The sequence below is a fragment of the Cupressus sempervirens genome, chromosome 10 (genome assembly GCF_028749045.1).
Source record: "Cupressus sempervirens isolate cs-2001-9-10 chromosome 10, ASM2874904v1, whole genome shotgun sequence".
Lineage (NCBI taxonomy): Eukaryota > Viridiplantae > Streptophyta > Pinopsida > Cupressales > Cupressaceae > Cupressus > Cupressus sempervirens.
Window position 1 is genome coordinate 604536294 of NC_143127.1, and position 24644 is coordinate 604560937.

Consider the following 24644-nt stretch of genomic DNA (forward strand, 5'->3'; position numbering starts at 1 on the left):
TCATCCTTACTTGGTGCGAATTTTTCAAAAGATCGAAGAAGATGATAGAAAAGAATATGGGTTTCTTTCTCATTATCAAGAATCCTTCTTGGAAAGAAATTCAGTGTATAAAGATAAAGAAGTCTTTGTTGAAGAATGTGCTTCATCTGAATCAGCAATGAGGAATAATAAAAATGTCTCTCATGCACATGCATCTCAACAAATTCAGATTGATCCTACACAAGCTAGCTTTTTGAAGAGTTTCTATGGTGGACGGAAACTAGATCCAGGCAAGACTCATCCATCTTTGCTCCAGACATTGCAAAAGATTGAACAAGAAGATGGTAAAGATTATCAATTTTTCTCTCACAAGCCCAAATCGTCCTTAGAAACAAGTTCTACATGTAATTATAAAGAAGAGCTTGATAAGAAAAGTGATTCATGTCAATCGAAGATGGATAGTGGTGGTCAAAAAGGTGTCCCAATGCTTGCACCTATTGCTCATCAAAATCATATTTCTATTGATCCCAATCAGGTGGAATTCTTAAAAAGTTTCTACGGCAATGCACGCCTGGATCCTGACAAAGTACATCCTTCTTTACTTCAGATGCTGCGAGAACTTGAGAAAGAAGACCCATGCAAGAATTACTTTCTTGATATTAGAACATCTTCTAATCCAAATGTTAGAAAGGATTCATCTAAATCTTCTTACATGAAAGAAGACAAAGGTTCTATGTCTAATCTAGGAGATGATCAAGAAATGGTGCCTATGGAAGAAAAAGGGCCTATTAATGTACCAAGGCATGAATGTGAAAATTTTCAAACCCAAGAGAAACTATTCAATCATCTCAATCCTAATGAGAAAGAAGGAGAAATATCAAAACCTCGAGAACCTACACAACAAATGATTGAAGATGACGAAAATGTGGATCAAAGTGAATTTCATATTGCTTTTATTCCTACTTGGTGCTTGGATGCTTCAGATGATGACTTCCTATGTGGAGAAAATCTTCCCAATCATCCTTCAATGATCATTCAAGATGATGAATCTATTGATGACATCCACACTTTCGATGTTATGGGACAATCTAAAATCACTACCATTGATAGAGGTAAAAGCAATCATGAACTTCAACAAATATCTGCTTTCCTTGAGGAAATGGAGACCTTTACATTTGATGATATTGATGAAACTGTGATTAAACGATTGGTTGATGAAAAAGTTAAAAATCAGCTTCTAGGAGAAGAAGATGAACCATATAATCATAATTCTTTATCATGCATGCCAACTTTCACACTTCATGAAAGATGTCTTGGAGAAGAAATGATGATTCAAGAGGGGATATATATCACCGAACATATTGAAGATGAAAGCAATATGGACATGAAGACAGGTTCCTCTAATCCAATGGGAGTGGAATTGAAATCCTATAGATCATTCAAAGTTCAAGGAAATCCTCTTTTTGAGCCTTTTCATCAAATAGGAAATCCTATGTCAAAAAGATTCTATGAGGAGAATAACCATGAAGAATGTAATGAGTTAGCAGGGGATCTCGTGGAGGAATCTGAGGAAGGAAACTCTAATGATGTTTTTATCCCGAGTTTGTGCTCAAAAGCTTTGGATGATAATTCCCTCTATGGAGAAAGTGTTTACTTTAATCCTTTGTTTGTAGACGAAGACATTTCTACTGATGATTCTCAAGTTGGTATTCAAAGACAAGGTTCAATGGTTATTATAACCCCACAGGTTACTTCACTCCACAGACTGTATGAAGGCAATCCAATACGAGGTTTGATATCTTCTCATCTTAACCATCAGAAGGCCCTTCAGATGGAAAATGTTGATATTAATGGGATGGAAATTGAAGTTATGGTCCGCAATGTTGAAGATGGTATCCATGTAACTCAGAAGTTACTAAAACTTCAAGATGATCTTTTGGAAGAGAAGGAAGAAGAAATGGATCATGATGAGATTCAATATAACATCGATGTGCATCCCAATTGGAATAATTTTACAGAAGATTCAACCATGATCATGCCAATAGAAAAGAAAGAGTGTCTATTGTCGGAAATGAGTTCAGGACTTCATGATGACCAATCATTACAATTTCAGGTTGAGGGCTTGCCAAGTAGAGGAGAAGATCAAATATGCATTCAGGAACTTGAGAATCTTATACTTCAACTCTTTGAAAATGAAGTCATTAGTGACATACAACAAGAAGTAGAGTTGATTTTGAAGCCCAAGATTTTTAATGAAGCCTGGTTATTTGGATGCGTCCCTTTATCTAGAGATGTTGAGCAGGCTAAGAATCTCATAATTAGAATTCAAGGAGCAGACTTATATCTGAGCCCATGGAAGCTTAAGAATTGTCGTATGGTGGTACATCATGGTATTTATTTTCCCCAGCCAGTGAATGGATTTGTATGATTATACCTTGAGTCACTGTAGGTAGGGAAACCTACCTTGTATATAGTCTAATTAGGAGTTTTTGTTGTGCCTAGTTTTCTTTCAGTTGTCTGGTTTTTGGCGCTAGTTTCCTCCCTTTTGCAAATTGGTCCCTTAGATGACTCTATTTTATAGCCCAATGGATAAGGCACTACTTTATTTATTCTGGATTCGAGCTTCGTCCTTGTCAGTCCTTGTCCCCAGTTAGAGCCAGCTGTTGCCCGGTTATAAAATACTTTCAATTTTATAAGCCGTTGTTAATTTTAAAACTTGCCTGGTTTTAAGCCTTAAATGGATCATTCTATCTATGAAATTTGTGAGTCTTTAAGCCTCCACGTCTCCGGCTCGTTCCCAGCTCCACGCAGCATTTGAAATTTTTAAAATCCAACTTCTGAGCCTCCAGATATAAAAGGTTAATGATTGCCGCCAAAAACACGTACTTCTTAACCTTTAACTTCTTAAAAGGTTAATGTTAACCATCAAAAACGTGTTTTTCTTAACCTCCGAATAAAAGGTTAATGTTAACCACCAAAAACATGTTTTTCTTAACCTCTCAAAAGGTTAATGTAAGCCTCCAAAATTAACTTCTTAAAAGAGGTTAAGATGAGCTCAAGATCTTAACCATTAACCTGCCAAACACAATCTTAACCATTAACCTGCTAAAATAAAGAAAAACAAAAAGGGTTAAGATATGTTCAAAAAATTAACCTTTTAGAAGGTTAAGAACTCAACTTATTTGAATGTAAGCCATTTTACAGCCAGCTTATCGGCAGGAGTCAGAAGAAATCCAAGATAGATATCTCACAGCCAAACTCAGGATGGAAAATGTGCTCATTCCAAACTATGAATCAATGATGCTCATCCGAGATGCTTACAGAGCTTTCCGAGATATGTCAATTGTGTCCAGATAGATAGGGCTAGTAGCTAGAAAAATTGGTGATTGTATATGCAAACGTTTTTAGGAACTCTAGCTAAAGTTTTGTTTTTACAAGTTTCCTTGTATAGGTTAATTTTCTTGAGGTTAATTAACCTTCCAAAATTTCATATTTCGGAGGTGGTTATTAACCTCAAAGAGGTAGTTATTAACCTCTATGTCTATATAAGGACACCTTTTGGCTTTGTAAGGGGACTTTTTGGTTGAGAAAATAAGGGAACACTATGCTGAAATTTTGATCCAGGGATAAAATTTGGAAAGTATGTACACTTTTTATTTTCTGAATTGAAAAATCTCTATTGCTTTCTTGGTGCAAGAAAATAATGGAATGTGCAGTTTGAGTTCCCTCTTTTCGAATCTAAATTGTTTCAAATGTTGATTCTCTTTGTAGTGAGCATTCTCACGGTATGGTGTAGATGTTTATGAATCTGTGGATCAACGTTGTGCTAGTAATAGTTTTTCAAGCGTAGATCTTGATCATTGTTATTAGCAATTTTAATTTAGTAGTTTGGGAAAGCCTTGAAGTCGTGTGGTGCATTCGTCATCATGAGCTTTCTCCCCCTTCAATTTTAATTTTATATCTATTTAAAAAGCTTCGAAATTATATCATATGAGGGAGCTGCCCCTCCAAACGCAGAGGAAGGCCGGATATCAAGGGCCTATCCAACTGTTGTGAACGATTTGCCACACACTCCGTTGGGCAAATTCTACTGTGACAAATCTGTTTACCAACAAAGAGTCGATCGACAAAGGATACACATCAGAGAACCTTCAAGGCATGACAAATAGAAGTTCCCCTTCTGCAGGAACAACGACCCTTGGAGATGAAACCCAAGTGGCCTTATGCCTCTACCAAGGGAGCACAATGGTGAGTAATCTTGAGGGATGTTTCCCTTGCACCGTGAATAACATACCATGAAAGAAAATGAGATACTTTAGATCTAAGAGGGTTGTAAATGGGTCTGTGGAGTCTCCGCATCGGTTGTTACTGGCTGTGATCCACTTAAGGGTCTATTCCGGACATGCTGAAATTGTGGGAAAGTTTTCCCACATCAGGCTACCCCCAGAAACATGCCGCCTGAACTAATAGATGGAGCGAGAAGGTTTACCCTTCCCCTCATTTATACTGGCCATACTATTTACCGGTTTGAGCTTCTCACCAAAGGGGATGTGCTTCCCAAAGGTGGATGAACTCGCTAGAAGCACTCCTAGGTTGTTGCGGATGATCTTGCTAACAACTTTCGGTACATGTGTCACGTATTTTAATGGTCTTACTTTGCATGAAAAGAGAGAGAAGTCTAAGATGTGCTAAAAAACACACAAGACATGGGGTTTATTGCTATTTGGACACTTTTAGATTCTCTATCATACAACTTTGAAGACACATGTGATTAGCATTCAAATGTTCATTCCAACTTGACAACATCGTCAACAAAAGTAAAATCGAGTTAACAAAAGCAAATCGCGCACGTGAAAGCTTTTAAAAAGGAGGGAATAAGAACATATTCACTTTAGAGCATTCAAGATTGAATGAAGTTCATTTTGAGCACCAAAGTTGAAGTGTGTTGATTTGCAATGTTCTTTAATAACCAAAATCAAATGTTCATCGCATTCATTCTTTTTAACCTTTAGCATCCAAGATTGTGTTGATCATGCATTCCAATGAAAATGTTATATTTTAATCCATGGCATTCAAGATTTGATTTTAGCAACATGCATTCAAAGACAAGTGTTTAAACATTCAAGAGTTGATTTTAGCAACATGCATCTAAAGACAAGTGTTTAAACATTCAAGTTCATTTTCCAAGAGCATTAAACCATGTAAGGAGAACCTGCAAGAAACATGGTTAGTGGTTTCATAGAAGTCTTCAACCGACAATGCATGAGTAAGCAAATATCCTTGCAAAAATCACCAAAGTTTAGTCATTGATAGTGAAAATAAGTATCTAAAAGGCTGCAAAATATGATAAAAACCAATACCATCATGACGGGCTCGAAACTAGCTTTTCGATGATATTTCGTTTTCTGAAAACGGAGTCCGGATGCTCAAGTTATGAGCAAAACACCAAATGTTGCTTCTCAAGGCTTTTAAAGGCATGTAAAAATGATGTGCTGACATCATCAAAGTGCAAGTCGAAATTTCATGGCCATATTGCTGTAATAGGCATAAAAAAAAAAATTGACCTGCTAACATGGCAGATCCAATGGGCATGGACTATGCATGATTAGATAGTGACTTAATACGATGATGTTTTTACTAAAATGGCTAGAACCCAATGAATGAGTGCGGCGGTGTTGCCGGTCTTCAAAGGCAGCAAGCTGTGAGGACACCATAAGAGGTGTTGGAGGTAATGACAAAGTGTGAAAGCAGCAACGGAGTCCTTTGAAAATGGGTATGGATAGCAGTGGAAGTTTGTGTGGGATGAAGAGCAGGCTGCGAGAGGAGCATAGAGGAAGCAAAGTAGAGATGGAGGAGGCTGCGAATAGAGAAGGTAGGTGGGGCTGCACAGTTGTAGTGACTAGAAATGGCATTGTGGTGGCTGCCAGGTTGGTCTGGATGAGTCTGGATGATGCCTGGAAGAAATTTGAAAAATTTTGGGGGCCAAACTCTAAAAAGACAGGCACGTATTTTACACTTAAAATTTTTTTTTTTAATTTTTAAAAAAGTACATATATATGAATATGCATATTTCTACCGAACTTTCACAAAATAAAGGTGTACCCAAATTTTTTTTTTTTTTTTTGTTTTTTTAAAAAAATTTTTAGAGAAAATTTGAAGAAGAGAGAAGATGAGATTTTTTATTTATTTCAGGATATGTTTTCTTCCTAAATGCGTCTTTCAACCTGCACAAACAAGCAAAACACCTTGCAACACCCTCAAACAACAACAAACGTTAGATCGTTAGTTTGCAAACAAACAAAAATGGATCGAATATGGATTGAAATGGATGAATGAATGACCCATAGTGGGGTCCCACCGGGCGTGCCAAAATGTATCACCTATTTTAGTAGAGTAAAATGAACACTAATCTATAAAAATCATTCTCAATACTAAAAACAAGTAAACACTTAAGATACGACCAAAGAAGACAAAATTGAGGAAAGTAGACCAAAGATGGTAAACTCCTCAAGTGCTTCTCATGATGACGAAGCTATGTCCTTGATGGATAGCGGATGTATGCTCACGATGTGCTCAAGCTCCAAGTGGATGAGTGATAATCAAATATGGGTGTGGATGAATGATTTAACAATGAAGGTATGGAGGGGTTTCAGCATTATAATAGTATTTTGGTAGTTTTTAGGCTCTCAAAATAGCATTATAAGTTTGCTTCAAAAGTGGATGATTTTAGTGAAGAAAGAGGCCTCTATTTATAGGCCAAGGGGTGGAAGGATGGACGGTCAGGATGCAAGGATGGCAAGATGGTGAGGGAGGGCTAGGATGCACTCAAAGGAGAACACATGGATTGTGCTTGTTTGAAGCCAATTAGGAGGTGACACATGTCACAGGGTGATTGGATGTGAGAGGGTAGGATATGGGTTGGTCAAAGGAGTAATGAGGGAGGTTGAGCCATAAAGAGGGATGGTTGAGCCATAAATAGAGATGGTCGGGTCAAATAGAGATGGTTAGGTCATAAATAGAGATGGTTGGGAGGAGGATGAGATTGTTGACTTTGGCTTGGGTTAGCAAGTCTTAACCCTTGCTTAAGTTGTGCACATGATTAGAAGAGGGATTAGGATTAGCTTAGGAGTTGACTAACCTTGTTTAGGGAATGTGACAAGGTTAGAGGGGGGATTATGATTAGAATCAAAGATAAGGATTGACATCTTCTAGAAGAGTTTAGGCTTTGGATGAGGACAAATAAGGTTTTATTTATTTCAAGGGTTTGAGTTGAGGAGATATTTATTAAAATATTTTTAATAAACATGAGGATCAATATTTAATCTTAATTAAATATCTTGAGTTGGGATTAGGGTTAGGAAATGATGGGATTAGCCTTTAATCAAAATTAAAGAAGGATTAGAAGATTTTGGAAGAGGTTAGTGGTCTTAAGGAAATTGGCCAATTTTTGGGCAAAAAATAAATAAATAATTTATTTTGAGATTTTTGGTCAATTTATTAATTAAATAATTAATAAATAAGGAAATAATATTTAAATAAGATTTAAACATTTTTGGGAGGGATTCCTTAATTAAATATTTTTAATTAAGATAAAGGGATTTAATGGCATAAAAATAAATAAATAAATTAAATAGATAATTAATTAATAAATGATGATGTCATCAGGGAATTTTTTTCAGAAAATAAAAATACTTTATTTTCTAAAGGATTTTTAGGTGTCTATAGGCATTATATTTGACAACTAGGCAACTTGGATAACATTAACTCCTTCCATCTTTTGAGGTTTATATGAGTGTTAAAAGATTAATAAATTAATTCTATTAGAGAATGGCTTGGAATAAATTGTCTTGACTCACATTTTCTTACTTATATATACACTTGTACTGATGATCATTTGTGGTTGCAAAATTCTATCAAAGAAGTAAATTTTCTCCTTGACTCTAGTGAACTATAAAGCATTAATCGAGAATGCATGAAATGTGTGTTTACATCGTGTCTGTTCCATGTTTTCATGCATTCATGTGTCTTCTTTGTGTCTTCATGCATTTTCTTCGTGTTTTCATGCATTCATATGTCTATTTTGTATATGCTGTGTTTTCATGCATTATGATTTATACTAAATTTTCATGCATCCAATTATATACTTCGTATGATGGTTTTACAAAAAAGGTCATGTATAAATAATTTTTGCGTGAGGACAAGCAAAATTTGAGAGAGGAGGACTATGATATCCCCATCCATATTAGTACCATATACTATAGATAAATAATAAATTAATAATATAATTATGATTTGTTATAATCATATTAATATTGCACAATATACTACTTTTGAAATATGATAGTTGAAATATTATTAATAATAATATATAAAGTAAATATATTTTATAATAGTCTTTAAATATTATTATTTTTTGATCAGTAAGAGGCCGAAGCCATTTGATTTATATATATATTAAAGAGAAAAAATTACAAAGTGTTATCTCTGTTCAAACAGGCACTGGTAGGAAAGAACGGAGAAGAAAACCTCCAGTCTTGCCCGACACTTTCGTCCTATACACTTGTACAAATTTTAAAGGAGCATACCCAATTTTATATTGGATACTTTCATCTTAACTAAATATTGATCAAATAATAAGTTTGTGATTATCTGCCTGCTACTTCCAACAATAAGCTGAATGACATAGGATATAACTCCCTTCGTAATAAGTAGAGATGGGTAGGTTCAGAGGTCCTCATGGCCTTCATGTTGATAGAATTAATATTGGTTTCCTCTTCCTGTCAATAACTTTAAGCCCATTTAAACACATTAGCATTGTTAGAAATCCAAAATATGTTATCTTGCTTGGCTACATTATTTTTCTATATGGAATAGTCTTTAAATATTATTATTAATATTAAAAATAATATATATTGGAACATTACACAACCCAAGAAAGCTTTTACAACCCATGGCCATTGCTGTTTTGCATTCACCAAAAGATAGGAAGAAAAGAGAAGAGGAAGAGGATAAGAAAGTAAGAGGAATGATTTCCAGGATATTAATTTGGATGTTAATTGTGATTTTTGAGCTTGTTGCTTAAAGGTTATGCATGATGCAACATTTCTTTATTTGTTCATCTCTCAATATAATGGGTCTGATTATTGGTGGATTAAATGGATTGTAGAATAACTGAACTGTCAATGAACAAACTTATTAAAAGTTTATCTTCTTCTGATTTGTTTATTTTATTGTTTCCTATTTTGATTTACATGTATTTTAAAAAATTCAAATATTCATTTAATCTGTGACTTTAACAACTGTGCTCAAATCTTAGTTCCCCATCCTTGAACTTTAAGAGAAGTACCATAAAACTCCTCTTAAAATGGGCTTTAGTCCCTAGGCAATTTAATGAAAATTCCATTTTATTGACACTCTCACCCATATCATCTCATCGATAGTCACCTCACATAATCATCTCAGTCCACACATGACCTTAGGATAGATGATCCTTATAGTTCACATTTATTCATTTTGATGGGTGAAATTGGAATGCTTCAAGCTTTTTTCTCAAGACATTAATGAGTAAAGAACATGGTGGTGTGTGTTTTATGATACAAACAACACAAAATAAAATACCAGGGGTACTCTATCCTCCCTTGAACAAAATTCTATATGTGCTAAATAGACGAGCTGTGTGATCACAAAGATGACTCCAAGATTCCAAATTTGTGTGGTTTTTTCTGTTCAGGATACAGATGACTATAACTACACATGCAACCTGAAAGAAGTTTGCAATTCCCTATCTATAAATCACTTAAAAGAATTTGCTAATCTCAAGCAATTCAGAATAAAAGGTCTTGTGGTCACCAATGCAAATGATAAATGCATTCTTCCAAGAAACTTAGATTTTGAAGGAAAATATATGTTTAGGAGAGGGAAACATGGTAAGTGCTCCCATGAAAGATTTATTCAAGGTTGTTCATTTTAGGTGAAGAAAAGCTCTAAAAAAATCTCATCCAAATTACTTTCTAAATAAAAGGAACAAAAGAGTCCCTAGAAATAGAAAATGTTTTATTTGTTATGGACCTCATTATGCCTCAGATTCTCCGAAGAAATTGAATCCAGGAACAAAAAAAAATGCATTATTTGAACAATAAACTTCAGATTTGGAGACCTCAGTGACAATTTAGAAGATTTGTATGAGCTGACTGAAATAATTCTTGAAAAAGCTAATATAGTCAAGCACAAGAGACATACACACAAGCATTAACAAACTTCTTCAAGTTGTGAATCATCCTTAGAAATTTCCTTTTTTTGAAGAAGATGAAAGTTTCATGATACCTTACTAAGGAATAATCTGAAAGGTGTACATAGTAAATTTGATATTGAGAAATAAAAAGAGCCTTATAAGCAAGTAGGAACTAATGAAGAAAGAAGAAATGTTGCCAACCAACATTTTCGCAAAATGAAAAAAACTTAAGAAAGAAAAGAGGAGCATTAGAAGCAATTAAATCATTGGGATACACAACATTCTAGAGAGCATGGCTACAAAAGCCACCTTGGCAAAAAGGTTAGAGTTCTTGGCATTCTTCCAAAAATGGTCGTCACATGATCCTTTGAATATGACATTTTCATTACTATTTTCAAAAAAATAGATATGCTTTCTAATGAGCTAGCCCATTTAACAAGGATTGTTCAGAAACAATCTAGGAAAATAAAAGAAATGTCTTCCTTGGTAGGGGGTATTTGTGATATAATGTTACAAGCTGATGTAAATAAATCATCCTCAGAGTAGACTGTCACTGAGAAAACAAGCAAGAAAAGCCATACTGAATAAAGCTTGAAAAAAACATGTTCCTTGTTATTGGCAGATAATGGTAACTATATCAGGATTAATTTGTGCTTTCCAGGGTTTAAAATGATTCCAATGGATACATTTGTAGATATAGGATGTTCAAGGTCATTTGCAAAGACAAATGCAATTCCTCTCAATTTCTACAGACCTTGTCCTCAGATCCCATAGGCATATGCCATTAATGGAGAAAAGCTAAATATGGGCAGGCATGCTCAAGATGTATATATTGATATCATGGGTAATATTTTTTCTTCCTGGTTTCATTAAATATGACGAATTTGAAGATGATGCTCTTTTAGAATACCTTTTCCTCATAAAATACAAGCCATTTCATTTTCGGAAGCTTAAATAAGGCATGAGGATGACAGAATGACATTCCTGTCATAAATTTGAAATCTCTGGATAAACTAGAAAGAAAGAGTCTGTAAAACAAAAAAGAAACAATCTAGAAAAGAGTTAATAGAAGAAGGGGAAAAATAATTGTTTAATGAAATACAACAACAATATGAAACAGATTGTTGTAGCATAAATTCTTTGTAATTTTGGACTTGTGAATAAAAAAAATGTGAGATTCAAATCAGACCAGACTGTCAACCCATGATACGACATGAGTCAACACAGTTGATGAGTCCTTTAGAAGTAATAGAAATGGATGGACATTAAAAATAACTTTTTGAAGGAAATTTCATACATCCCTATAAAATCCCCTTTTCACATCCAATATTCTTGGAACAGAGAGGTAGAATGAGGTTTTGTATTAATTATAAACCCCCTAACGATGTCATTCTTCTCTTCAATAATCAAATACCATTTGGTGCTGACTTGATTAGAAGGGCTGCTAAAACAAGATCTTTTCTAAGTCCGGTTGCAAGTCAGGCTTTTGGCAGATAAAGGGAGTAGATACAAATATAATTGCTTTCCTAGTTCAGTAGGGACTGTATGAATGGAACGTGATGGCTTTCAAACTTTGCACAACATCTGCTATTTACAAAGGTATCTGTATCAAGCTTTAAGGCATTCAAAATATTTTTGTGCAGTATATATAGATGATATTATTGTATTTTCTGATTCAGAAAATAAACATCTACAACATTTGGAGAAAATCTATGCAGCTATATTAAGACTTGACATCTGTTTGTCGGCCAAAAAGATGGTGATAGGTATGAGCCAGATAGAATTAGATTCCACGTAGATAGAGGAAGTATAAAATTATAAACCCCATATTCTTCAAAAGATTGAATAATTTCTTTACATCCTACAAGATAAAAAACAGATTCAAACATTTGTAGGTGTGAATTATGTTTCACCTTTTAATAAAGGTCTTGCAGAAGATAGAAAAGCTATCCAAGAGCATCTGAGGAAGGACTGTGTCTAACTGTTTTGAGGCAGTTCAAAGAATAAAGGCAAAATGCAACATTTACCCTCATTAAAGATTCTAGAACCAGATTTGCCATTGTATCTATATACATATGTGTGAAACACCACATGTTCACCTGTACTGATTCCAGAAGAAGAAAATGTTGAAACATGTGGCTATAGGTTAGGAGCCTTTACTGATACAAAAACCAGATACCCCATATTTGAAAAGAAATTTTGGCAGTTAAAAAAAGAATCAAACAATTTAAGATCTTCCCCAAGCCATTTAGATTTACATTTAGGACTAAGAGTCAAGGAATTAGGAACCTGTCACAAAAGAAACCAAATAATGGTTTGTCTCAAGCATGTACTACAACATGGTATTTTGAATTCCTTGGATATGAATTTGAGATTGAATGGATCGAAGGAGAGAATAATCCCTTAGTAGACAACTTGATTAGGGAATTAGCTGGAACAGTCTATAATTGAGACCTTATTTTTTGATCATCAAATTGGATAAGATTAGATGGAGTTCATAGGTATTATATAGAGCTTGCTAACAACACCACAACCCAAATTATCAAAAAAATTCTTGAAGTTAATATTTTGAACACATGGTTGAATGATTTAAGAAGTTTGATTAAAGCATCAGAAGTCACAACTCTAGATAACATCTTGATAATTCAATTTGGCTACATAGTAGACAGCCTCCTTGAAGTCTATTCACTCTACTTGGCAATACTCTTTTGCTACCAAGCACACCTTGCACCTCTCCAATGCATTATTTGCTTTTGACTTATTCTTGAACATCCATTTGCAACCAATGGGTTCCCTGACTTCAGACAGATCAATTCGGTCTCATTTCTTCTTTTGTGTCAATGCTACTATCTCTCCTTTGTCATCACATTTATCTAAGACTTGTCCTCTTTAAAAGTGGGCTTCTCTTATAGACCTTGGTTCATTATTAGTCCAAGTAAGAGAAAAAGCTCATTGAAATTTTGGTGGACTAACTTCAAGTAACTTTTATAGTTTTGCATACCATCTTGTGATTGTCATTGATGGAGAATTTCTTGCCACATTTACACCTTTATCTTCTCTAGAGTTTGGTCTAGACATGCTTCCTTCCTTTCCATCTGAGCTTCCATGTTGATTGTTCATGACTGGTTGCATCCTATTTCTCTAATCTGCATTCAAAATGCATCCTTTTGGTCTCATTTTCATTTTATTGACTATCCTCCTCTTTAGACAAAAATTAAGTTTCAGAAATGCATTTCTTAAGTAGAGAGACTTCTAGATTAGTAGTTTTCAAAGCTTAGAGGATTTTATGTTTTCACCATACCAATGAAAAGGCACTTTTCAATCTTGAAGTCCAACTTAGCTCATTTTTCTTTAGGAACAGCACAAAATATCACTACCAAATACTCCTAAATATGTTGCCATAGGTTTCTCACTTTTCCACATTTAATCTGGAATACACCTACTTTTCAAATTACAAGCAATGTCAACTATCCAAGACAAAAGCTCGTCTTATACCAGCAAGGGCTTCTTGCTCAACCAGTAAGGTTACATTCAATGTTTTAGTTACTCCATTTTATTACATTGTATAAGGGTTGTCCTTTTCTTTACACTACAAATGTTCTTCCTATATGCCTCAAATTTCTTAGCAACACTCTCGACCATTATCTATTCTAAGCACTTTGACTTTCTTTGTAGTTTAATTCTCAACCAAAGCCTTGAACTCCATAAACTTGAGAAACACTTCAAATGTTTCCTAAGAGAATATTCCCCAAGCATGTTTAGAGTAATCATTATTGAAAGAGGTAAACAATCTACAATTTTCAATTGGATTCACATTCACAAGACTAAAGACATCACCATAAATCACTTCCAACACATCCTTTGTTCTAGAACTTCTTGAATGTTTTTTTGCCAAACACAGAATGTTGATGAATTAAAATTTAATAGAATAGTTTGACATACTTTTCATGGTATTCTTTCTCATCAAAGCTTATAAGTCCTCTCTAATATAATTTAATTGGCATCGAAACAACAAATGTGACTTTGGTTTAGTGACTTTGATAGAGTTACACAACATTGATGCTTCCAGCCTAAACAAATTACTATGCCTCATACATTTATCCAACAATATTTTTCTTGTCAATTTGTACCTTTTTTCATCAAAGGTAACTTGGACAACTTTTTGGAAACAAGAATAAAAGTTCTAGCCAAACTTAGTTAATACAAATATAATAATGAGTTTCCTCATAGTTTTTTCATGTTTTCTTAACCAAGAACTCACAAGGAGTAATCATTGCAGAAAATTTGACCACCATCCCACTCTCTATAATTTGATTAGTACAAATCCCTCTGAGGAGTTGTAATATCAAGCACTTGAGTCAATCAACTAGGAATCATCACTATAGTGTTAGAAGATATAAATACATCTTTGAGATGCTTGTTTGTGTTAGAGGATCGATTTGAGAATCGTTCTTTGTGGGCTTGAACTCATTTTTGTTAACTCACTTGCCATCATTTGAGCATTTTACATTAGGCTTGATGAGAGACCTAGATTTTTCCTTGGACTTATTTCCACCATATTTATTCTGTCCCTCTATCATTGAACACGGGTCTTAGGAAGATCACAATAACTTATTTCAATTTAGATGGACTACCACAATATTTCTATTTGTCATCCTCAAGTTCTCTCATGAATTAGGGAAGGAACACGACAATAAAATGCATTTATCCTCATTTTTCTATTTCGTACCACTAATTGACTCAAAATAAAATTCAAGTTGTTAGGATGATCATTCACCGAGTCTCCTTTTATCTATAACAATATAACTTCTGCGTTATGAAAAAATTGTTGACAAGACTCCTAGACTAGTAAAAGGACCCTATCTTTATTCATCGACAATTGAATAAAATGTTCTTTTGATACATTCATCAACACATGATTTAAAAGACAATCAGTTAGTAGTTTCTGCGATCTTATCCAATCTAGTCCAATCCCTAAGTGTACCAATGAGCTTTACTAAAGAAGATACTATAACCCCTTAACCTCTCTTGCTATCAACATATCTTTAACCTTTTAATTTTCACAACTCAAACTTCTAACTATTGGACTTTTCAATATCAAACCATGATATGCTCAACAACACTTTATTGCGTGATCTTCTGAAGATTCCCATAAAAATCATATATACATGTACTGCACCAAACTTGCATGACAAGATTTCATAAGGGTTGAAGGTTATACCATGACACGTAAGGGTATGACCCTAGATGATGCGAATTCGACAAAATAATGAGAATGCATCTTTGATAGAGATGATTTATTTGCTGGGATATTGGAATTTGGAACACCTTAAGATTATGTGATAAAAACAGGTGTGTTTTCTGTAGAATATGATTAGGAAACATCAAAAGAAGCACATGATTTAATACAAAAGTCACAAATACACAAGACATGAATCCATATGGGAAACCCTTATATGAAGAAGCCTACCGACAAAAGGGCATTTACAATTGTATTATTCAAGAAAGTTATATCCACTATGATAGAGATGCAAGCAAACATAAAGATTAGCCACAAAACCATCAAACAAGGAATTCCAATGAACTAATTGTCAAATCACCATGTAGAATGCCAATAATCACACAACCATCTCATAACATTAGCATGTTGCTATAATGTACCCACTATCAGGGTTAGCTCGAGACAAGTAATACCTGCAAATAATTGTTAGAGTTAAAACAATAATAAATCTAAATATACTATTCTACCCTCTCTATTCTAACCCCAACGTTAAAGCTGTCCCCAAATCAGGTTTCCTAACTCTTAGTTATTCCACCATCTTCTCTGGAGCACACCCCTTAAGGTTCTTATTGGACGAGACATCCTCTATCCAAGGCCAATTACATATGCATATGTTGACATCATCCTGATATTCTAGCCATTGTCTAATTCTCATCTAGCCATTTATATAGGGTTGTACTAGTCTCTCGCATTGACATGATAGCCATTCATACGAGAATCTAACCTCCTGCACTGACACTATGGACTTGGCTAGAAGCATGAGAGAAGTAGCACTAAGGATAGAATCAACATTGTGATTATACTTCATGGGAAAGGCATCAATGGCATAGGAAGATAGATGGTCCAAGAGGGACAAGGTCATGATAGAGAAGCTTGCCTTCCTGAGATTTGTATGAATTTGTAACATGATGTATAACTAATTGCGAGTCACCGTTATTTGAATAGAAGGAATGCCGAAAGAGAGTAGCCCATCTTAGTTTGAAAGCTTCATATTTAATGATATTATTAGTATACAGACAATGAGGAAAAAGGAGATTAGAATTGGGCTTCCAAAAGGATGAACATGGATTACACCTGTCCATAAACTTTTTTTACATCGTGAGCAATGAAAAAACATTACACAAGGATGGTCAGTGTCAATTGTAAGAATGGTTTCATCAAGAAAGGTGTTGAAGAAAAGGAGGAGTATTAATGAGGTCGTCTACAATAGCTTGTTACTTATTTTCCTAAACAAACATAAGGTCAAACCTTGTTAGAAGGATTACCTTACTATCATTACATCTGGACGGATTTGTCTTAGAAAGAGATTTAAGAGGATTATATTAATGATAGTTCAAGCTTCATGAATGAAGCATAGTGTCAATTTTTTTGACAAGCAAAGACAATAGCTAGGCATTGTTTTTTAAATTAAGTAGTTGTATAATGGATCTTGTAGTTAATTAAAGTGTAATTGATATAGTAAGACGCATTTTCCTTACCATGATCATTGAGTTGGCAAGCAGAAAATCCACTATGTGATTAGTGGTGGACATATACAAAATGACAAGAAATCTAGGAATAGCTGGCATGAGAACTAAAGGACTAGCAAGCTATGATTTTGTAGCACTGAAAGCCTATTGATATTCTTTATTTCAAGGAATTTTAACTTCTTTTTTAAGGTATAGGAAAGGAAAGGCATGATTGAGTAATTGAGAAACGAGTTGATGAATGGCTTGGATTTTGTGTTGGAGGCTATGAAGTTCAGAAATGTTACAAGGAGGTGGCAAGTTCACAATCACACCAACCTTCTTGGCATTGACCTTAATTCTGCATTATTAAACAATGTAACCAAGAAGTTTTCACTATCCACATCAAAGTCATACATTTTAAGACTAAGACATATTTTGTAAAGCCAAAGATGCTCAAAGGTGATATGGAAATTCTGTATACAATTTTGGGGTAGGGAAGATTTTGCCAAGATTTGTCAACTTGATCTTTTAAAATATTATGCATGAATCAATTATAAATAAGTCATAACTCATTAGTATGTAACACTAGCATTCTTCAAACTGATGGGCATGCCAATGCTACACAAAGTATCCCAAGGAGATGCAAAGGCAATTTAGAACTGATCTGGGGGATTTATAAGATTTTTTTTTGAACTTGACAAATTATCCATGAAAGAAAGGACGTGAATAGCTGTTAAATCAACAAAAGAGCATGACTTACAGTTAGTAAGTGGAAAACCGTTTTTAGGGGATTCTTTGCTTAGAACTAAAGAATGTCTGTCATCTGTTTTGGTACAGGTGGGGGGTATTGGTTACAATGTTACAACATCATTTTTCCTTTGGGTATCACATGAATCCAGATGTGTGTGTGTGTGTGTGTGTGTGTGTGTGTGTGAACATACATATACAGTGATATTTATAACTACCAGCAAACAAAACATTTAAATACCGCATAATTTGCAAAAATGAAAAAAAACCTTAGTTCATAATTCAATGATTTGTCAAATGTCAATACACAATGAAAATTACAGCCAATGTTTTATTATCTTCGTATTGCTCTTGATTAAATGCATCAAAGTCAACATTTGGTTCAATTTCACTTGAACCACAATGAATTACAATGCCACTTTGAGCAGCCAGGTATTGTAGAGGCTGCCTCAAGAGATTTTTGGCATGTTGTGCAACAATAATACCCAAGACACTCAATAGTTTGGACCCAATTCATCATCACTGCGATAACTATTAGTATTTACTCTGTTATTTTTTATTTTTTGCCAAACTAAAGCTTCAACATATTCAGATCAGTAAATAATAAATGGCTGCCATTAGGTGCTAATGTATTAATTTAACAATGCTGATTACGTAATCTGAGCACTACAATGGCACATGTGACATTGAATCATCATCAACTTCGCATACAACTAAATTGATTATAACGTGCAATTACCTTGAGAAGTACAATGAAGATGAGAACTGCAGGTTGAAATAGGAAAGAGGCTACTCTATATCAGGCAGGACAGCAGGCAAATTCACCTAGCTAGCGTCCAACTTCCTCAACAGCTCTGCCAGATGGTCTTAAACTGATATGAACACCATACACCCTTGCTATGATGATCTAAATGCCCTGAAAACAGAATGAGAACACGTGTTCATAGCTAGTGACAGTCCCGTGAGGTCTAACAGGGGGTCTGGCAGCACCCTTAAGCTACAGTTAGGCAACAAAAGATGAGTTTAAACTCTCCAATAAGCCCTTCATGAATATAGGATGAATATTCAACTGCTAATTACCAGGGAACTTTACACGAATCACCAATATATCAAGAGAATGACCCTTGCAGGCCCAATGTATGAAGTTTAGCAGGTCTAACAGCAGTAAAAATGAATCCCTTAAATCTCTATCAAATATTCTATAAAACACTCCACCATATTACTAGCACGTTTCACATTCAACCAGCTCTGTCAAACATCCCTCAAGTGGCATAAAGGGGTCAATTAGTGCATCTGAAACTCACTAGATAGACAATAGCTCCACTGAAGTATTCTGCAGGTCCAAAGAACAATTTACAACAGGTGTGAAACAGCAATATTTACCACTCAAATGCACATCAATCTTGAATAAAATGTTTCCCAGAGCTTTCAGAAACTCCAAACATTCATAACACTCACCAAAGGTCTCCAAATACCATAGAATAACGGACCAGCGAACAGTTAATATAATTTCAGGCATGCAACATTGAGAATGCTGCTAAAATGACAGGGCTGTTAGCTCTGAATGACCATAACCTTCAATTTTTTTTCACTTGTTTGACAAGAATTTCCCCAAAAGTGTTAAACAGAGAAAGAGTGTCACTATTGATGAAGGAAATACCTCAGAAACCTAATTCTTCAATCTGTATGTCACATGCCATGCCCAATGAGAATCTTGTACAACTGTGATAAAGTTGTATGGCCTTCAATACAGGAATCCCTCCATTATAAAGCAGTACACTTACCCTTGTTTTTAATTAATTTTACCAATCGCAAAGGCAGAAATGAATGTTATTTGAAAAAGCTGCTTTATTAATAGGAACGAAAGTTTGTGGAGTTCCAAGTTGGTTTCATAGAACCAAGTTAACATCTATTGTGCAGGGTTGCCTTTTTTAAATTAGCTTCGACTTGATTATTTGATTAATTAATACTACAATACTGAACAGTCTTAAACTATTTCCGGGTTTCCTTTTCAGAAACAAAACGGCGACGAAGGCACAATCTTTGCATGTATAAAAGAAAGAAAAAGTTAATTCCGCATGTGCCTTCAAAAGATCCAGAACAGAGGCTCAGACAAATGGCTTCTCTTGCAACTGCACTTACGAGCACAGGAGTTGATTTCTGTGATGAACTCACCTACATTCCTGGTCTTGCACCTCGTTCAGCCAATCGTGTGGAGTTTGAAGGGGCTAGCATGCAGGTGATGGTTACTTCCGGTTTCACTTTTCTCAAAGTAATTCTGAATGGGATTTTCGAAACTGTTCAATGCTCTACTGTGTTTAGGCACTTCTTATTTTCAATTGAATTCATTAGTTTATTAAATCAGTAGTTTGTTTCTGAAGCTATATTTTATTGTTTGACAAATTTTATATCCTTGCGTTCTCCCTGTGCCAAATAGTTTAATACCAACAACAGAATATACAATGCTTGAATCGTGGTTTCCATATATTGAAATTTTGAGATATGTGCTGTTCAATAGAATATTTGTTAGATAAGTATATCAACTATCATATTCACTATGATATACATACATAATACGTGTACACATAGATTCATTTGCATATGCATACAGATATGCATATGGGTTTATCACTATAACAGCGTATGTGTGCATACATATGTATGCATGCATGTTTGCTTGCATATATGCATGTGTAAGCATGTCCCTTGTATGTGTATATATGTATGCATGTATGTATGAATGCATATTTGCATGTATGTGTGTGTATATGAATCAGCAAGTGCATATATATGTGTGTGTGTGTGCATGTGTGTATGCATGTGTATGTTGTGCATGTATGTACTTTGCATGCATTTGCATGTATGTGCATGTGCGTATATGCATGTAGTGTGTGTTTATGTATGTACGTATGCATGCACAGTCATACATCCATCTATGCATTTATCTATGGATGCACATATGTATGCATTTATAATTTTATTGGTATGCTTACATGCATGTACATGTATGCTTGCAAATAATAAAATAAAAATAAAAATATTAATTGGTACTTTACCAATCTCACCACAAACTTGAAAAAGCACTAATGTTGCTTTGCCTTTAGAGGTGAATACTAAATCTCTGTCAGCATAACAGTATGGTTTGATGAAGACTGATTACAGATTTTGATTTCATGAATATTCAAGAAGTTTTGTGATGATGTGAGATTGTTTGAAATGATTAAGAAAATGCTTATATTTGTGAACTTTCCAAGGAAAAATAAAATGGAAGATGAGGATAATGTTTTTGATATTAATCAGCAGCAAAACTAGAGTGCTGAGCCTTACAAAACCACAGCCCGAGGGCGTACAGACACAACACACTAACAATAGAGAAACATCAAAAGTAGGCTACAATAGAGCTACTAAAGTAAGAAAACCTAGGCCATAGTCAGTCAGCCCATATCCATTGAAGTTTCCACGACAATACAAAGTAGTACTAACCATAATAGAATAAACCAAAATCCTACTTATACTGCCAAAACCACAGAACAACTAACAAGGGTCCCATAAGCTAAGTAGGCTACCCAATTTTTTTTATTTTTATTTTTTCCCAAAGAGGTAGGGGGTCACAACTCTAATAAACCAGAAATTAGGCCTTTAGAGAGGATTTGACGTCGCACCTTGATTGCTGTAGAACATGGGTGCAATCTTCAGAGAGGAACTTGAACAAGTCTTTATTATTTCCTTCATCTTGTCCATATTTGTCAAGCATCTTTGGTTGCAGCAGGCATAGGGAAGTTGCAGAGCAATGCTTCACTCGAAGATTGAATCTGGAAATGCTTCCTAGTTTTCTTTTTGACATACTTAATCTGTTCTTCAGGTTGTTCATTTCACTCCATAGGCTAGCCAAATCTGAATCAGAATTTGTGTTGAATTTATGGAAAATAGGATTTGTCTTAGCTAGCAGCATGCCAGTACTAGGATTTATAGGTCTCTTTCTACCTATCAGAAATCTGAATCAAACTGTTGGAGGTAAACTTATTTGAGCTATCAATATTATCTGTCTCCAAGTCTTCATCCTTTGTGGTCTTGGTCTTTTCACTTTCCTTCTCAATTGTCAGATTTTCCTGTTTTATGCTTACCTCAAAGTCACAATTGACAAGTGGCTTCTTTCCTTTTTTAAACAGACTTGGTGGCCAACCTGTCAGATCTGCAAGGAGTGCTATGCTCCTCCTCAACCTCCTTGTTTTCCCCGTTAACCTCTAGACAAAAGAATTTGGTTTCACAGCGGGCGGGTGGGGACGGGGGGATCTTTAGTTTTCCTCTTGGGGGTAGATAGCACTGGGTCTTTAAACTTAAAGCCATCCTCGGAAGTAGATGTATTTGAGTTCAATAAGTTCAGGTTGCCAAGATGGGAGGCAATCTTAATAGTTCTTAGATGTCTAATAACTTCTTTTTTTGACCTGGCATGTCACTAATACTAGCAAGCGAGGTGGGAGGGGGACTGCAACACAAGGGCCTCATAGACATCAATAGGCTTGGGAGGCCAAAGGGCCATGTGAAAATGGTATAACCTAAAGATAAGATCCATATGTAGGCAAATCGATTTTTTACCATGGGAATGGGCATCCTTAATATCAAACACAAAGTTATTAAGGGAACTTAACAAGAAAAAAGATAAGTTAGTGGTTCAGGTTCGGGGATAGGTTGGGATATGTGAACCTGGTACATGGGTACATGATTTTTTTCTATTATGGTATATATATATATATATATATACAAAAAATAAGAGAAATATACAAAATTGTAAAACTAAATCATTTCCCAGTATGATGCTTGATCATTAGTCAATGCCAAAGGTAAACATTAAATCACGATTCTAATGAAAATCATTACATTAAATTAGTGAATTACAAAATAAAAATGTAGTCATGAAAGTTTGCAACATGATTTAATGTCTAATCTTAATCAATCATCAAAATAATCATCTTTGGTATTCTTAGAAGCTGCAAGTAGATCCTCATCATCATTAGAACCCAAACTATTCCACTAGCACTAGATGCATGTAATAACTCCAACCGGTTATAACTTTGACAAGTACCAAATTCTTCTCTAATTCAGTAGATTTTGTCAAACACTTTGCAAGCAAGCTTTGATACCAATGTAATATCCCTTGCCCAAACTGATTGATTTTAGCTCAAGGAATATTGTCAAACACTTATATGCTACCTTTCTTTTTTCTGAGTTTTTTGTGTTTGATATTGTTTGATATAGTTTGAATGATGCTGAAAAATTTAGAATGTTCACAAATGATATTACAATACCTCTTATAGTGAACTAATATGCAATTGTAGTTCTTTTTGGTATTTTCAATGCATATACATGGAAACTAGATATGGAATGCATACCTATAGCCAACTAACATTTTGACAAACAATTGGCTTACAACTATTATGCTGATCATATATACTATTAGATGGACATTTCATCAAACAAATGGTATGCAACATATATCTCCTTTATTGAATTCATTCCCATGTACAATGCTGCTATGAATTTGCCAAGAAAAATGGGCTTATAATAATGACTGCAACAATGCCAAATCTGATACTGAGTTATCACTTACAACAAAAAAATTATATACCTAAGATTACAATGCTAACTACTAATAATTGCAAGAGGAACCTAATAATAGTGATGCCCACGGATGGAGATGAAAGTTGCATAAATACTGTAGCGCGGGTACTGTAGCACGACACTGTTCACGAATATTGTAGCAGCAAGGAAAAAACCAATTACTAATGGCTGCCAAAAATGAATCTTGAAGTCTACACTCAATAGTCCTTCAATATTCTCAAACTCTTCGGTTATTCCTTAACTTTAAGCACAAATGAACTCCAGAATGAAGCTCTCTTGAATGCCAAATTCAGTGGATATTTCACCACCTCAAATGGCTGCAACACTAAAGAATTGACACTCTCCAATGGCTAACTGAAATCAGAAACCCTTAGTTTCTTCTCCCAAGTTCATATCAAATGCAATTGACAATAATCAGATGCCTAACAATGAAGCTCTCGCCTCTATTTATTATTTAATTGCAGTCCCTAGAAGCTTCCCCCTTTCCAATACAATAATTAGTTGTGCTTCTAAAAACTTATATTTATTAAATATAAAGTCACCTTTAGATTTATTTATTTATTGACTTTAATTTAATTTATTTCTCCTTATTTCTCCACTTAGCCTTCAAAGAATGAAAAGCTAAGAAATCCATTGAGGGTCTAAAAGATGGGGAACATTACAGTCCGCCCCTCTTGAAATTGCTTGTCCCCAAGCAATCTCAACTTTGAATGCTGCAAAATTTCTTCACTCTCCCAAGTGGCATCCTCTATCGACAGGTCCTTCCATTTCACCAAGTACTCCTTGATAGTACGTCTCCTCAAATTCCTCTCCTTGAACTCAATGATAGCCTTTGGTACTAAAACCAATTTCTCCTCATTGTCCAAAGGTGGAAGTACTGTAGAAGGAACAATCTGGTGTCCTAACGCCTTTTTGAGACGTGACACATGAAAAATATTATGGACTCTGCTCTTTGCCAGCAAATCCAACTCATAAGTCACCTCTCCAACTCTATTGATCACCCTAAAAGGTCCATAATAATATGGCTTAAGTTTTTCGGCACTACTCTTCTTCAGAGTGGACTAGCGGTAAGGCTGCAACATCAAATATACCATATCACCTAACTCAAAAGTCCGCTCAGTGCTCTTCTAATCAACATACTGCTTCTGTTGATTCTGTGTCTTAGTGATATTATCCTTAAGAGGCTTCACAATGTCCTAGCTCTCCTGCAATAAGTCTCTAGCACTAGGCACTCTACTATTTAATAGCAACAAATCCATGAAATTAGGTGCCTCATATCCATATAAATGCCATAAATGGTGACATTTGGATAGACAGGTGATAAGTGGAATTATAACAA

The 24644-nt window shown here is 34.8% G+C and overlaps 1 protein-coding gene across 5 annotated transcripts in view; it reads left to right on the forward strand.

Moving 5' to 3' along the window:
• The window catches only part of LOC149535309 (histone-lysine N-methyltransferase ATXR6-like), a 223320-nt gene that overhangs the window by 87775 nt on the left and 110901 nt on the right, over positions 1 to 24644 (forward strand). For all 5 annotated transcript variants that reach the window (XM_089803855.1, XM_089803854.1, XM_089803856.1 and 2 more), the window contains one exon: positions 19702 to 19925. In XM_089803855.1, coding sequence (XP_089659981.1) covers positions 19702 to 19925 — 224 coding nt within the window. The remainder of the gene's footprint in view (positions 1 to 19701; positions 19926 to 24644) is intronic.